Source organism: Lagenorhynchus albirostris, chromosome 1, assembly GCF_949774975.1.
Source record: "Lagenorhynchus albirostris chromosome 1, mLagAlb1.1, whole genome shotgun sequence".
Lineage (NCBI taxonomy): Eukaryota > Metazoa > Chordata > Mammalia > Artiodactyla > Delphinidae > Lagenorhynchus > Lagenorhynchus albirostris.
The window spans coordinates 164,368,721-164,385,093 of NC_083095.1; the positions used below are offsets into that span (position 1 = coordinate 164,368,721).

The 16,373-nt window shown below is 54.5% G+C and overlaps 2 protein-coding genes across 2 annotated transcripts in view; one reads left to right on the plus strand and one right to left on the minus strand.

The window, feature by feature from the left end:
* Positions 1-7,575: 7,575 nt before the first annotated feature.
* Positions 7,576-8,960, plus strand: MESP1 (mesoderm posterior bHLH transcription factor 1). Its single transcript, XM_060120898.1, has 2 exons — positions 7,576-8,286; positions 8,612-8,960. The coding sequence occupies exons 1-2, from the start codon at positions 7,576-7,578 to the stop codon at positions 8,684-8,686; spliced, it is 786 nt and encodes a 261-aa protein (XP_059976881.1). The 3' UTR covers positions 8,687-8,960.
* A 5,329-nt stretch (positions 8,961-14,289) lies between these two features.
* WDR93 (WD repeat domain 93) overlaps positions 14,290-16,373 on the minus strand; it is a 48,891-nt gene continuing 46,807 nt past the window's right edge. The window contains exon 19 of the mRNA XM_060158878.1: positions 14,290-14,653. Coding sequence (XP_060014861.1) covers positions 14,554-14,653 — 100 coding nt within the window. The 3' untranslated portion in view covers positions 14,290-14,553. The remainder of the gene's footprint in view (positions 14,654-16,373) is intronic.

Genomic DNA, 16,373 nt, shown 5'->3' on the forward strand with positions numbered 1-16,373 from the left:
TACCCATTAAACAAAAACTCCCCTTTAACCCCAGCCTCCAGCCCCTGGTAGCTTCTCATCTGCATCCTGTCTCTATGAATTTGCCTATTTTAGGTACCTCTCATATAAGTCTAATCATACAGTATTTATCCTTTGGTGTCTGGCTTATTTCATGTCATCAAGGTTCATTCACAGTGTAGAATGTGCCCAAACTTCATTCCTTCTTATGGTTGAATAATATTCCATTGTACATTTATACCACATTTTGTTTATCCATTCATCAGTTGATAGACATCTGGGTTGTTTCCACTTTTTAGCTATTATGAATAATGTTGCTATGAATGTTGGCAGACAAATATTTGTTCTAGCCCCTGCTTTCAATTCTTTGGATATATAAAGAGCATGTTGTTTTGTGACCTTTTCTTACTAATGTATGAATAACTTTTCCATATCAGTAGCTGTATTTATTTCTGTAATGAGATTTTTTAAGGCATGCCTAGTACTCCATGGTGTGGCAGTTACAGTTTAGGTAACAAATTCTCTAGCATATACTGAGATGACTTAAAGTTTTCCACATAGGTGTATCCTTATACCTATATTTTTTAAGTTATTATTATTTTTTTACATTTATTTATTTTATTTATCTTATTTTTGGCTGCATTGGGTCTTCGCTGCTGCGCTGGGCTTTTCTCCGGTTGGGGTGAGCAGGGGCCACTCCTGTTACGGTGTGCGGGCCTCTCACTGCTATGGCCTCTCCTGCTGCGAAGCACGGGCTCTAGGTGCATGGACTTCAATAGTTGTGGCACGTGGGCTCAGTAGCTGTGGCTCGTGAGCTCTAGAGCGCAGGCTCAGTAGCTGTGGCTCATGGGCTTAGTTGCTCCGCGGCATGTGGGATCCTCCCAGACCAGGGCTCGAACCCGTGTCCCCTGCATTCCCAACCACTGCGCCACCAGGGAAGCCCCTTAAAAGTTATTTTTAAACTGCACATGTCACATATGAATGCAAACTCCTTGTAAAAATTTTAGACATTACAGATATGATTAAAGTCTCCCTTTATCACACCTCAGAACCCAGCCCTTCTTCCACTCCCACACCAAATAAGTCCTGGTACATTATCACAGGCTTGGTGAGTATGCATTTACGCACATACATACAGTAGAGCCTCACAAAATGCATGGTATCATTTGATGCCTTTCTGTGTAGAGGTTGGTTTTTAGATTTTTGTTTTCTTTTGCTTTTCCTTATATCAGTCAAGTCATACTGAAGGGATTTTTCTGCAGTTTGGTTCTGTCACTCAACAGTACGTCTTCACTTGCACCTTTAATTTTTTCTTATCAGGATGAATTCCCCATCAAGGAACCCGCTGGGCAAAGGGCATGCTGAGGCTGTTCTGAAGCCTCAGGCCAGCCTTGGGGCGCCTTGGGTGTGGGTTGTTGAGGCCAACCTTGTTGTGAGCAACCAGCGGCACATGTCAGCACTCCCAGGGGCCTCAGCCAGCCTGGCCACCTGTGCCGGGCGCTGACTTTGCACTCCCAGGGCCTGGGGCGGTGCGTAATCTCCAAGGGTGAAGGAAACTTCCTCGGCTCAGCCAAGGGCTGGATCTTGGATTTCTCTTGGTGGGGAAACCTCTAGAACCAAGGACTGAGTTCATCCTATCCTTAGTCTTTGGCACATAATCAGTACTGACCATCTAAGACCCTTCTTCTGTTTGATTTATTATCTGGTCAACTTAAGCTCTATCCTTGCCCCTAACATGTTCTCCGCTCTGTCCAGGGATGTCACCGTCCCCCAGCCTCTGGCAAAGGATCCTATGCCCAGAGGCTGTTCACTCTCCCAGGTCCCGCCTAGGCATTCCAGCTCAGTCCTAGACCCACTCTGCTTCTTATTGGGTCTGAAGACAGATACCTCAGGGGAGGGGAGGCAGAGGTGTGCTCCTTCCCCTGACCTTGGGAAGGATGACCTGGAGCTGGCTGAGAGCCTGAGCCACCCAGTGACTTGGCAGGAGCCTCATCATTGTCCTGGCATCTCACCGTTCTGCTGTGCAGTCAGCCAGGGCAGGGGTGGGGTTAGAAGGAGCCTGAAACCTGTGCGTCCTTCCTGGAGGGAGCTCCATCCTGTGCTTTCAGAAGGTGCTGGTGTTGGATGCGCCCCAAGTTGGCAGCTGAGCTGGGCCTGCAAATCCCCAGGGGAGCTGGCGAGCCTAGAGTTTCGGTCAATTTGTGGTCTGATTGTTTTCAACCTCTGCTTCCAGAGGTGTGTAGGGAAGGTAGGGAGACCTGAGCCCTGTTTGGCCCCTGCCCTCCTGAGCCCATCCCCCTCTCCTCATTCCTCTAGGCTCCATCTTGCTCTGCCTTTCTCCGTACAGATGTATGTTTTTCCCAGTGGACAGATGAGCGAATTGGGGTCCAGAGAGGGCAAGTGGCCTGTCTGCGGTCACACGGCCCATCACACTGGCACTAAGCCGGCTTCATCTACTTCTTAAGCCAGCCCCAGCATCTCTGCCACACCTGCTTAGCTCCCAGAGCCCACCACCCCCAACCCGCACTGGCCCTGGCCCCAGAAAAAAAGGGCCTCTGACCGGTTGGCAGGAGGTCTGCCCAGCTCAGATCCCAAGATCCTAGGTGGTTGGGTAGCGCCCTCTGCTGTCTGTAGCTGGGATCGCAAGGACACTGGACACCCAGGGGCAGCCCTCTGGCCTGAGACCGTACCTTGCAATCAAGGCATGCAGTCTCCCAGGACAGCTCAGCAGGCAGTTGGGAGTCCCTGCTCCATTTTACAGCCATAGAAACTGAGGAGCCGTGTGACAAGTTTCCCTACATTCACACGTCTACATCTTTGCTCTGGGCTGGTTCAACTACTTAACCCCTTTATGCCTCAGTTTCCCCATGTTTCACCGTAAGGCTTAGACCCTCCTCCGCTTACCCAGATGAAGTGAAGGAGCATAAATGTGACACCCCTAAGGAGAAAGGCACAGTCTACTTACCCTGCATTCTCAGCCCAGCTCCCAGAACAGGGGAGATTCTGGCACTTCCTCTGGGGCCTTTCCCGGAATCTGACAAATCTCTCTCCTTTCCTCCCACCCCCTCCCTCCTCGTCACCCCTCTGCCTCCTGTGACTTCCACTGGCTGCGCATCCAGCTGATCCATGACCAAGCTAATCAGATTATCATGGGTCCAGAATAATCTATTCCATATGGCTTGCCAACTCAGTGGCTCCGGGAGCTAAAGGTGTGAGGAGAGGGGCTGATCTCAGTTGGAAGGGGCTTCCTGGCAGCTTCCGGGGCCTTAGCTGGGAGGCTGAAGAGGAAGGAGGGAGGTGGAGGAGAAGTTGGGAGCCTTCCTGCCGGGCCCTCCGACTGCTCTGGGCTCCAGGTGGCTGCTGCCCCCTCTCCAGCACAAGCACGGCCTCATCTATCCACGACCCAGTGGGGCTTAGGCTCCATGGTGGGGGGCTGGGCACTCCCCGTGCCTTTTCCACTCTCTGGATTGCGGGGTGCTCACTATAGGGCATTGCTTCTCAAAAGTGGCCAAGCTTCATAATTCTTGGGAGATTTTACTTTTCATACCCAGAATCTCCTCCAGGGATTCTGGTTCAAGCAGTTCCAGCGTGGGTGTGGAAACGTTTTTCTTTTTACATCTCAACAGGTCCCAGTGACTTGTAGTGAGGTTTCATGGAGGCTTGGGGACTATGGGGCGTCGTCCCCACCTCGGCACCCTCACTCTCCAGGCGGCCCTCCAGGAGGAAAGGAGCCAATCAAGTCCTCCAGAGGAGACAGGGGAGCTGGTGGTAGGACAGAACACTGGCTTTGGTCTCAGACAGAGCCACATGGATCCCAGCTCTGCCCCTACTAGCCATGTGACGTAGGACCGCCGCTCTGCTCCTCTGTGTCTTTAACTACAAAGCAAGGCAATGACACCCACATCACATCAGCACAGTAGGTATTACTCATGGCACAGAAGCAGAGGCTGGGGCCCAGAGATGGAGAGTGAGTTACCCAAGTGACACAAGTGGTACATGGCAGGGCAGGGGTTCTATTCTAAGCCACACTGGCCACACCCCAGAGGGGTGTCCTAGGCTGTCTAAAGGTGGGGACTTCATGAATAACAATCGCTCCCCTGAAAGGGCTTGCCTCTCAGGCTGGTGCCGAGGTGTGGCGGGAAGATCCCTGGCAATAGGAAACACCCAAATTAGGAGCTTCCCAGGAGGTGCGCCTGCTGATGCCAAACAGGCTGGCGGTAGCAGAGAGCTGCTTCCTTCTCCTGGGGCCTCTGGCTCCCGAGGGGATAGGGATTAGGGGCTGCAAGGGCAGTACTGACATTGCACCTTTGATTAGCACTCCTATGTCAGAGGGCCTGGCCGGGAAAATGAGGGCGCTGAGGCTGGGAGGTGGGAGGGGGAGAGCGCCCAGGACCCAGGCTTGGCCTGAGGAAGCCGGCTGTTTCCTAGCGGGAAGGCTGAGACGGGGGCCCCAGCCTGAGAGGGTGCTGCCCTGTCCTGCCTGCCCCCACCCTGGCCAAGGACCCTGACTGAACTCTCACCTCCGCTTGGTGGGGCTGCCCCAAGGCCTCATTTCCCAGCCTTACACGTTGGCAGGCGACGGCAGGCTCGGGCCAGGGGAGCAAGAGCCACTGGCTCCGGCACTTGTCAAAACACAGGCCCCAGAGGTGTGAAGTCCTCACCCCAGCAGGAGGGCGGTGTGGGCCGTGCTGCCCGGAGAACTCATTAACTGGGGCAGCTCCCTAATGAAGCCACCGGAGAGGCTGGCGATAAGGAGATCAAAGGTGAGAGAGGCATGGGGGCGAGGGAAGAGGGAGGCTGGGTGACGGGAGGGGGTAGAGCCCAGGATCTAGGTTGGGGGTCCCCCCTTTGCCCCCACTTGGCTTCATCAGGCCCACTGACCACAGCCCTTGCACACTCTGGGCCCCAAGACTCAGAGGCAACAGGAAAGGGAGGGACTCCCACGTGGCACATCCAATTTGTCAGCCTTAGGGCTGGAGACTGAAGGACTGGGGTTGGGGGTGGAACCCTCCCATCTGCCCTGTCTCTCATGCCATTTTTGTGAGTTTTTTGCCTCCACAGACACACCTGGGTCTTTTTAACCCTCTCTCATGGCGTTTCTCTCCTGTTCCAGATCTCTCAGTGGCTCCCATGTAAGTGAGCGATGAATGTTAACTGTTCGGTCCCAGATCTGAGTATCCTCAGGGGCCAGAGCTGTGTTTTCACGATAAACAGTCTGCCTTCCACACATATGGCCTCTTGTGTAAAGAATGTCTAGTTGATTTTGTACTTAATAAAATAAAACTTCACTTCAGAGCATTGCTGCCCACAAACCAGGAATGGTGGTTTCCTCTGGACCGGGAATTGGAGGCCTCAGACGGAGAATAGGAAAGAGATTTGTTATACCCTCTGTACTTGTTCAACTTTTAATCACGTGCGTGTATTATATTTTCAAATGTATAACAATATAACAAAAGGGTGGCTGATTGTCTAGGAGTTTTTGGTCATTCTGAGTTTTCTCAATTATTAGCTACAAAGTGGAAATCAGAATCATGTGGGAAGTGGAGGAATTTTTTGACATTCAGAGGTTGGCAACAGAATGCCCAGAGCCCTCTGAGATCCCACCCCTCCTGCCTGTCCAGCTTTTAGGCTGCAGCTCCCGCTGCTTGGGTGCACAACCAATTCTCACCATTTGTTAGCTCTGGTCCAGTGGATCAGGACCATCACTGGGCTCTAATGCCAGGTTCTTGGCTTGGATGTGGAACCCCAGGAAGGCATCCATCGGCCAGGGTCCAGAAGGGGCAGACCCTGCTGACAGCTGCAGGCCTAGGCCAGGCTCTCACAGGGTCCCATGGCATGTGCCCATGGAGTGGGCTCCTCCCCTTTTCCCCAATGGTGGGTTGGCATTGCCTGTCCTGGATGTGACCATGGGCATAAGCATCTGGGGCTGCTGGGACAGACTGCAGGGTAGAGGGTATAGAGGGTGTTAGAAAAGGCCAAGGGCAGTAGAAGAAAAATGAGACAAGGGGAGGGGGGAGGTGGTGAGCAGAGATGCCCAGGAAGAAGGTACCAAGCCACTTGGCTTTCTTTGCTACAAACCAGCTCAGCCATCAATCTCACAGAACTGGAAGCCATGGGGGATGCAAAACAGTAGACCGCCGGCACTGAAAGAGACCCTAGATACCACTTCTTCTTCTTTTTAATTTTTTTTTTTACCACTTCTTTTGAAGACATGATACCAGACACCAGGTACTTCATAGTCTAGCTGGAGAGCAGACATCCATGCATGAAATGGCTATTTTGACAATGTGCAAACTCAAACCTGAGGGGTCAGGCAGGCAATATAGTAGATTCTCTGAGATTTCCCATGTGGACAATCATGTCCATAAATAGAGTTTTATTTCTTCCTTTCCAATCTGTAAGCCTTTTATTTCTCTTTCCTTACTGCACAAGCTAGATGCACCACCCCGCCCCCCGGCAACGTTGAAGAGGCATGGGGTAGGAGCAGACATCCTCACCTTGTTTTCAGTATTAGGGGGAAATCTTTCAGTCTTTCACTATTTAGTATGCTGTTAGCTGTAGCTTCTTTGTAGATGCTTTTCATCAGACTGAGAAAGCTCTCCTTTAGTCTGAGTTTGCTGAGAATTCTTGTCATGAAGGGGTGCTGATTTTTTTTTCTTGGCTTCTCTGTGGTTTGTGGGATCTTAGTTCCCTGACCAGGGATTGAACACAGCAGTGAGAGAGCCCAGTCCTAACCACTGGACCACCAGGGAATTCCCCTGAATTTTGTTAAATGCTTTTTTTCTGTGTCATTTGCACTCACATTTCATTGGTAAGGCCCGTTATACCTGCCCCAAGGTGGCAGAATACCAGCTAGGGGCAAGTGGTGGCAGCTGTGGCAACAGGCCGAGCCCTTAATCCTGCCAGGCTGAAGGTGGCCTGGAGGGCAGCAGGCTTCCTCTCCCTCCACTCAGACGGTCCAGCAACCTGCCCAGATTCAGCCAGCTTGTTGGATTTACCTAGGGTAGCCTTGTCCCTCCCACTCACCACCACCAGGGAAGGGTGCACCCAGGACCAACCTGCCTCAGAGGAGGAACGGATTACTCTGGCCTCTGGCAGGAATCAGGGCCCCACTCCTGGTCACTATACGAGTCCACAGACCTGGCTGCACTATGCCCTGAGGCTCCCATCATTCAAACTGGAAACGAAGATTCAAGAAAACTTAAGAATTTGCATAAGGCCCCCAACAGGTGAAGGCAGACCCAAACCTAAGTACTGAACCTCCAGTTCCCGGACCTCGCTTCCTTTAACCTACTGAGCTGGCCCAACACCTTGGACAGCGCCGGCACTGGCGCAGGCAGGAGGCCCGAGTGTCTGGGTCAGGTGCCCATGCGAGCACCCAGGAGGGGCCAACCTGGCGCAGCCAACGGGCAGGCACCTTCGCCCCCCACCCCGTTGGTTCAAAGGGTCAAGCCCCGCCCCCACCAGGCCCCGAGCCCGCTTTGAAGTGCTGATGCGGCCTGGAAGGGGCCACTTCACACCTCGGGCTCAGGATAAAGCGGTCGCTGGCCGCCGGCCCCCAGACGCGCCGGCGCTGCCATGGCCCAGTCCCTGTGCCCGCCGCTCTCTGAGTCCTGGATCCTCTCCGCGGGCTGGGGCCCAGCTCGGCCGCCGCCGGCCTCCAACAGGGACTGTGGCTGCTCGCCCGCCTCGTCTCCGGACTCCTGGGGCAGCGGCCCGGCCAGCAGCCCCGTGTCTAGCCCCGGGAGGCCCGTCACCAGCGCCGCCCTCCGCGCTCCGACCGCGGGGAGGCGCGGCGCCCGCAGCAGCCGCCTAGGCAGCGGGCAGCGGCAGAGCGCCAGCGAGCGCGAGAAGCTGCGCATGCGCACGCTCGCCCGCGCCCTGCACGAGCTGCGCCGCTTTCTGCCGCCGTCCGTGGCGCCCGCCGGCCAGAGCCTGACGAAGATCGAGACGCTGCGCCTGGCCATCCGCTACATCGGCCACCTGTCGGCCGTGCTGGGCCTCAGCGAGGAGAGCCTGCAGCGCCGGCGCCGGCGGCACAGCGACGCGGCGCTCCCTCGAGGCTGCCCGCTGTGCCCCGACGGCGGCCCCGCGCAGACGCAGACGCAGAGTCAGGCACAGGCGTGCGGCCCAGACCTGGGCTCAGCCGCCAGCGCCGTGGTGTCCTGGGGGTCCCCGCCCGCCTACCCCGGAGCCCTAGCGGCGCCCGAGCCGCATGATCTGCCGGTGCTTTACAACGAGACGGCGTGCCCGGAAGGGCCGGCGATGGAGCCAGGCCCCTCATCTCCGGTTAGTACTTCCTTCCCGCGCGGAGCTCCCTCCGGGCGCGGCGCAGTAGTGGATGGCGCTACCTACTGTCTCGCGCCCCGCGGCGCGCACTGCGGGGACCAGCCCCCGTGCGGCTTCCCCACTGACGGCCCGGCCTCTCCTGCTCGCCCTCCGGAGCAACAGAGTTGGTGTGCCCGGGGCGCTCGAGCGGCGAGGGGAGGGAGAGTACACGCAGGGGGCGGGGTCCCGCTCCCCGCCAGAGGCGCCCTGAAAGTGGAGCTCGCGAGGCGGACGCCCACGCTCGGTGTCCAACGCTGAGGGTCTCGCTGTTCCCTCTCTCCTCAAGCTCTTTCCCGGCGACGTACTGGCCCTGCTGGAGACCTGGATGCCCCTCTCGCCCCTGGAGTGGCCGCCGGCCTGAGTAGTTGAAGTGACGGCGGACATCTGGCGCCCCGTTCTGTGAGCACCGACGCCTTTTTGGCCTCTGCGCCTTCGAAGAGGTCCCACTCTAGACTCCCTTTCCTGGAAGAGGGCACTGGCGATACTGACATGGGCATTGCTGAAAGGGAGAGCCTGTCCCCACCCAGGACGGACTTCCCCAACCCCTCCCGTGATGGAGGGACCCAGAGGGTAGACACTTTGAGGCAGGCAGGAGGCTCTGCCTAGTACGTGTTTATTTATTTGTGAATAAATTTTGTGCTGGTGTCACTTGGCAAGTTCTTCTTTCTCTACAGGGGCACAAAGCTCCCTTCTTCTCCTCCAAAGGACGTAGGAGAGTTGGGAGGGTTTCTTGCAGTCTTCAGCCCCCAAAGCCCACAGGCTCAGACCCCTTCCTCCTTTTCCCCAGCCCTGGCTTAGCACCTCCTGTTCCAGATGGGTTAGCCTGAGGGGGGAGGAGATTCTACGGAGAAAGTGGCAGCAAGCGGAGTCTGTCCATCTTTTCTTTGAATCTGGTGGGGAGCTGAATAAAACCAAGTATCTCTGTAGAAAATTCATTTCCATTAGTGCGTACTTACTGTGCACCAGGTCCTTTACACATTTCATACCTAAGTAATCATTTTGCAGAAGGATAAGCCAAGGGTCAGCACTCAAGCCTAGGTATGACTTCAGAATCTGGGCTCTCAGCTCTGGTAGGGTTTTGCCAGCTCCATTCATTCTGGCGTCTGAGGGGACACCAGCTCCAAGGGCTCATTGCATATGTCCCAAGTCCTTATTCCCCTTGTGCTGGAGCGTTAGGCCTGGACCCTGGCATTTTCCCATCTCCCTTCACTCTGGTTTCTCTCCTATGTGGTTTAGAGACATGAAATAATATCAGTGGTCAGCCCCCAGTTTAAGTAACTGTGACCTCCCAGAGGCCTGGCTAGGGTGAGATGAGAGGTCCATTGGTTGCATCCAAATCCACAGAGCTGACCTGGAACCAGGCTTGGATTCAGGTTAGGGAAGTGCTGTGTGGGGAAGGGGGAGCCTTGAGCCCTGAAGGAGCCTGGCCTCAGTCAGGGGGTCTGGTGAGCAGTCAAGCCTGGGGGGTGGTGAGGTGGGTTAAGGGGGTGTAGCCTCTCTGTCCGAGGGTTCCTCAGCCATCTATGGATACTCAGTTCTTCCCCTCTGCCCTGCTCAAGCATCTTTGAAATACTGGCCTTGGCATTTTTTATAAGAGCTTTATTGAGATATAATTCATGTACCATGAAATTCACTCTTAAAGTACATAATTCAATGGTTTTGGTATATTCATACAGTTCTGTAACCATCACCACTGTCTAATTTTGGGTCATTTTCATCACCCCCCAAAAGAGACCCTGTAACCATTAACAGTGACTCCCCATGATTCCGTTCCCCCACTCCCCACCCCAGCCAGCTCATCTGCTTTCTATCCCTATAGGTTTGCCTGTTCTGGACATTTAGTATGAATGGAGTCATGTAACATGAGGCCTTTTGCATCTTGCTTCTTTCACTTAGCATCATATTTTCTCATGTACCGGTACTTTGTTTCTTTTTATTGCTCAATGCTATTCCATTGTATGGATATACCACAGTTTATTTATCCATTGATATTGATAGGTTTGTTTTGAAACCACTTTGGAGATCATTTCCAGTGCTCTGGCCCAGGCCAGGAGGGGCAGTGATTCAGAGTGGGGTGGGGGGCTCACTGTGTATAATTCAGAAGCCCAGGCGAACCCTGGCCAGCGTTTGGCTGCAGAGAGTGCGATCCAAAAGCAGAGGCCCTGCAGGGGGGCGGGACCTCACACCTTCGCTGATCCGCCCCCTTTCCCGCACCTCCACCCCCAACGCGCTCTCCCCTCCCAGAGCCCTAAGGAGCAGAACGGGAAGTCTTTTCCAGGACCCAGCCCAGTTTAGAAAATCTATTTACATGGCAAAGGCCCCGTGGTTTAGGACGGGGAATTAAAGTTATTAGCAAGTCTTTTCACAGATAAGTGGGGCTCATCGGCCAGCCCCCTCCCCTGTGGAGAGCCTCCCCTCGCTCTCCGAGCCCAGGAGCGGCCCACCGTTTATTAGCACCTGGGTGTGAATTTTCATTAGCACGTCCCTGTTAATAAGAGAGGTCTGGAGATGGGAAGGGGGAGCCTCCCACCACTCCCACGCCCCCACCCCCTTCCTGGGCTGGCCGCACTCACACCCAGCGGGAGGAGGACCAAGCAGCGTCCTGGTAGGTGAGCCCTAGGCGAGTGCTCGCTCTCAGTTCTCTGCTAACCTGTGAGCTAACCCCAGTTAGCAGGGCCATCTTGAGGATGGGCAGTTAGGGAAGGAAGAGGCTAACTAACGCGCCCGTGCGGGTATTCAGGGGCAGCGCTGGGACTGGGACGCGGGTGTGACTCTAGCGCCTGCCTGTGTGCTTCCCCGATGGTGCACTGCCTTTGCGACAGCTGAGCAAGGACAGAGGGTGCTGGGTGGCGCCTCACCTCACCTGGGGCTGGTCCAGAGCGGTCTGGGCACCGTCCTGCTAGAAGTGGGAGGAGGGGGAGGATGGCATCAGAGGCCTGGCCTGCGGATCCACCGGCACGCTGGTCGCCGCCAGCCAACAGTGCTGCTCTGCTTTTCGCCTTCGAAGCCCAAGGGGTCAGACATATATGGAGCAGCAATTTCAAGTCATTTTAGCCTCAGAGCCACAGGTGAGGCGGGCAGGTGGTGCTTATACCTATTTTACAGATCAGGACGCTGGAGCACAGAAAAAGGTCAAGGAATTTTTCACAAAGCTAGTGCACGGCTATTGGGGTGGGGACAACGGTGGGTGGTAGTCGACAAATCCGGTCTTTGCCTTAGCCTGGCAGACGAGTGTGTGAGCATGTTGGGGGTGTGAAATAAAGCTCCTAAAGCACATGGGCCTCCAGTGCCGTTGCCAGCAGGGACCTGCCACTCCCTGCTGACCACACGTGTTGCTCCCGCCGAGACAGCTGTACTGTGTAGATGCTGATGCTGGACGGGCCAGTGTTTTAAGGAGGGGCAGCTAAGCTGATTGGTCGACATGGAAAACATTTATTCAAGGACACGCCACTTGGGTCATCGTATGAACCCAGGGGCGGAGGGAAGGGCTGGTGGTCATGAGTTGTCTGTATCGGCAGATGGCGGACTGTCCTGGTAGCAGGGCTGGAGAGCTGGGCTCAGCCGTGAGTGGGCAGGTGGTGCACCTGGAGGAGGGCCGTACGTCGGCCATGCGTTGCTAAATAAACGGGTCCGTCTGAGGGGCACATGGATGCCCCAGGATTCTGAAACACCCCCTACCTGGAGAACCAGGCTGGCACAGGGCTGGGGAGGGAAGCGAGCCCTAACTGCAAAGCCCCTGTTTATCCCAGGGCGAGGCCAGGGCCACTTTGTCCATTCCCCAGCTCTCCCCCAGGGGCAGACCCTGCATTTGCACAACGCTGAGGGTAAGTGCCTCCTCACCTTTGTACCCCAGGCACTCATTTGCCTCACCCTGGTCCCAACACTCCCCTGAGAAGACCCAAGCTTCTTGGTGCTGCTCCTAAGGGGCCCTTTCTCCCAGTGGGCAAGGACCTCTTTGGGGGCCACTGGCACAGCCCCAGTGGTGCACCAGCGCTAGTGCCCTGGATCCCCAGCCTAGTGCCACCTGGGCCCCTTCTGCCCATCTTCTGGCACTTTGCCAGCCCTGGTCCTTCTTCCTCCCTCCGTGGGCCCCAGCACCTAAGGCTCCCTGTGAATGCCCCAGCCCTCCTCGCTTCCCCCACGCACACTAGGAAATGAGGAGGTGGCCTGGTGTTGGCTGCATGTGACTTTGGAAAGGGTGGGCAGGGCACCTCCGTTGTCTCGGCCTGTTCAGCATCCCTCCTGCCTTCGTCCCTTGCGGCCTGTCATTTTCTTTTCTCCAGACAGCTCCCCCTTCCTTAGTTTGGGTGGCCATGACCTCCATGCCCCTCCAGGGATGGGCATGTGCGCAGGCTGGTGAGGTCGTCATGGTGAGTGGTTCAGGGATGTGACCACATGCAGGCAGGTGAGGAACAGGCTCAGGACTTTGCTGGAACCATCGAGAAAGGGACACTCACTGTGGGTGCTGTTGGTGGCCGTGGTGCCGCTCAAGCAGAGGGCCTACCTGGAAAGGGAGTCAAAACTGAGAGGCAGGGCTTCCCTGGTGGGTGGCGCAGTGGTTGAGAGTCCGCCTGCCGATGCAGAGGACACGGGTTCGTGCCCCGGTCCGGGAAGATCGCACATGCTGCGGAGCGGCTGGGCCCGTGAGCCATGGCCGCTGAGCCTGCGCGTCCGGAGCCTGTGCTCCGCAACGGGAGAGGCCACAACAGTGAGAGGCCTGCGTACCGCAAAAAAAAACCCACAAAAAAACAAAAAAAAATGAGAGGCGGAGAAGGATTCCTGCTCTTATCCAACACCGGGGTCCAGCCACATGGAAAGCATTACGCCTGGACTTTTACACTACATGAGCCAACAAATTCCCCTTGTTGCTAAAGTTAGTTTGAGGTGGGTTTCTGACACTTGCTGTTGAAAAAGTCCATCAGGATTTGATACAGGCTGTTCCAAACTGTGTAACCTGAGTGTCAATTTCCCTCTCATGTAAAATGGGGGTAATGATATCTATATTTCACAAGGCTTATATGAAAAATACACAGACCACGGTAGATGCCCCGTAAATGTTAGTTCCCTGTCACATTTAGGTGGCCTGTAAGGCCAAGACTATCATCCTAAGTTTTCCTTCCTCATCTCAGAGAGAGCTGCCACCATGGCTACTGTGGAAAAGGATTGTTGTAGAAAGTTGTTTTTGCTGCTGTGTTTTCATTCCCATCCTGGGGAGGGCAAGGGGCAGTGTCTCAGGTGGGGAAGTCTTCATCCAGGGGACATTCAGCTATAGTCGGTATCAGCACCATGAGGGCGGTGTCGTGCCAACAAAGAGTGTGTGTGACCCAGGGGAGAAGGTGGATGGGGACACAAAAGCAGCTGCGGTCACAAAACAATGTAAGCGTTTGGCCTTGGTGGGCCGTCTTGGGAGAGGGCCGGAGGCACTAACCACTTGCAGTTCTCAAAGATACCACACGGTGTCCTCGGAGAGGCAGATGTAGGCCTTGAGCTGCAGGGGACTCCTCCACCCAGTTTTCCTGGGAAGGACAGTTTCTAGAAAAGAAAAAGGCACTTCTCCGCCCTCTTCCTGTGCCCCCAGGTCCCCCAGCCTCCTCTAGGGTTCCCAGACCTGAAGGCAAGAGGCAGTAGTGGCACAGTTCCTGCCTGCCTCCTCACCTGCCCCTACTTTGCCTCTCATACCTGTGTGACCTCAGGCAGTCACTCAACCTCTCTGAGCCTCAGCCTCTCCAAACTGATTCCATAAGGTTATGAGACAGCAAAGAGAGGGAAAAGAAGTAGGTGGAGAGAAAAGGAGGCCACACAGTAGCTGGGGTGGACTGGGCGTCTTGCTCATTTGAACAAAGTGTCTCCTGGTCCTATGAGGCAAGTGGTCCTCACAAGGCCTGGGACTCTGGCTGACATCATCGCCTGGGCCCTGCTGGGGGTCTGGACTGAGTGGGAATGAAGGTTACACACCACAGCAGCTTTGGAGTCTGGAGACAATATCGCTGTTTATTTAGGTGACACATCTGCCCGCCTGAGGATTCCGACAAGTGGCTTAGTGGTTGAAGGCCCCCCAGACTGGGCCTCTCCCCTTGCTGGCTCTGCAGAGGTCCCAGACTGCAAGGCTAGGCCCCTTAGGCCTACTGAGCTGCAGCCCTTTGTCACTGTGTCTCTTGACCTCACAGCATTCCAGGGCAAAGCCTGCCTGCTGCCAACCTTTTCAGAGAGCCCAGGGCAGCAGCCCTGTCACTTGTTGAGGTTCTCTCTTTGGAGAAGCGAGGAATACCTCCGAAGCCGGGTCCAGTACTCCTCTTCTTTCACCTTGTTCTTCACCAGCTTCTGAAACCTGTGGGCCACACAGTTGATGAGAGGAACCTGCTTTGTGCTACGTTCCCCCCAACCCCGCCCCGGGGGCTCCTAGGTCCCCAGGGCAGACCCTGACCACCCTGGGCTGATATAAGAAACTCTCCAAATGACACATCTGCTTCCTGTCTGTTCTCAGGACTCAGCCTGCTGCACAGAAGGCACTCGAAACAGCTTTACTGAAGGAACAATATAGGTCTAGCATCCTAAACTAGGAAATGTACAGGTGATACGAGGCATGGTGAATTTACAAACTAAAAGTCTGTTTGCAGGACCAACGTTAAATACATCCGAATGCCAATAGTTACATTTAACAAACATTCCTTGAGCATCTACTAGCCACCGGCACTGGTGGACGTGTTGGAAAGATCAAAGTGACTAAAACAGCCGCCCCTCCCCCCAGTTTAGTAAGAGGGACGAGAGGAAAAGAACATTTGTAATAGGAGGCATTTAAGAGCTATAGAGGTAAAGTGCAGAGAGCAGCACTCCCTGCTTGGGGAGTGCTCTCAGAAGTTAAGATTTTTGGGTTGAGTTTTTAAAAAAAAAAATAATAGGTTTTTAAAAAATAACAAATAAATGCATAGTCAGTGTGGAAGAATCAGAGAAGCCCAGGGTCTCCCCTCATTCTGCACGTCGAGCTGGCCACAGCAAGCAGGCAGGAGGAGGCCTTCATTCTGGGGAGAGGATGCAGGCTGCTGCCAGCTTTCTGCCTCTGGTTCCTGAGTGAGCGACGTTTTAAAAAATGTTTAGGGCTTCCCTGGTGGTGCAGTGGTTGAGAGTACGCCTGCCGATGCAGGGGACACGGGTTCGTGCCCTGGTCCGGGAGGATCCCACATGCCGCGGAGCGGCTGGGCCCGTGAGCCATGGCCGCTGAGCCTGTGCGTCCGGAGCCTGTGCTCCGCAACGGGAGAGGCCACAACAGTGAGAGGCCCGCGTACCGCAAAAAAAAAATAAATAAATAAATAAAAAATAAATGTTTAAAAGCTTAGGGCAAACGGGAGAAGGGACCCTTTTGTGGGGAAAGACAGGGACTGCAGTTTTTTGCGGCTCTGCCTATGGGACAGTCACATGGAGATGTCTGGTACACAGTGCATTAAAGCATTTTTTTTCTTTAACTTAAAGAAGTAACCTATGCTTTGCTTTAAAAAAAAAAAATCAAGGATACAAGTGAGTATACAATTAAATCTCCTTCTCACCTCAGATCCTTATTTCCTGTTCCCAAAGCAACTGTAATTAACAACTCCTTATAAATCCTTGAATACTGTTCATACACACAAGTACAGACATGCATATAATCTTTTTAAAAATTTAAATGGAAGTGTGCAACACACTGTTGTGCTGTCTGCCTTTTTCACTGAAAATGTATCCTAGCAGTTGCTTCCAGGAGGCACTCAGATCTGCCTCATTCTCCTTCCCTATTGATGACGCTTGGAGATTCCAGTATGCAGTGTGTGTGTGTATATATGTGTGTTGCGGGGGGAGCGGATGGGCAGGGGGCAGGCAGAGGCTATGCAGGTTAGAAACTCAGGCCTTGGCCCCTCACTGCTTGTGTGCAAACCCAGCTACTTCACTTATAAGGTGCTGACCCTGGACGGGCAATTTGACCTCTGTCTTCCTCGCTGTACTGTGGGGATGATAATAATCATAGTAAGAAACAAGATATGCCACAAAGTACTTAGCATAGTACCTGGCACACAGTAGGT

Coding starts and splice junctions, on each gene's coding strand:
- MESP1 (XM_060120898.1), top strand. CDS start 7,576: ATGGCCCAGTCCCTGTGCCCGCCGCTCTCTGAGTCCTGGATCCTCTCC. Junction 8,287..8,611: donor AGCCAGGCCCCTCATCTCCG/GTTAGTACTTCC, acceptor TCTCTCCTCAAG/CTCTTTCCCGGCGACGTACT.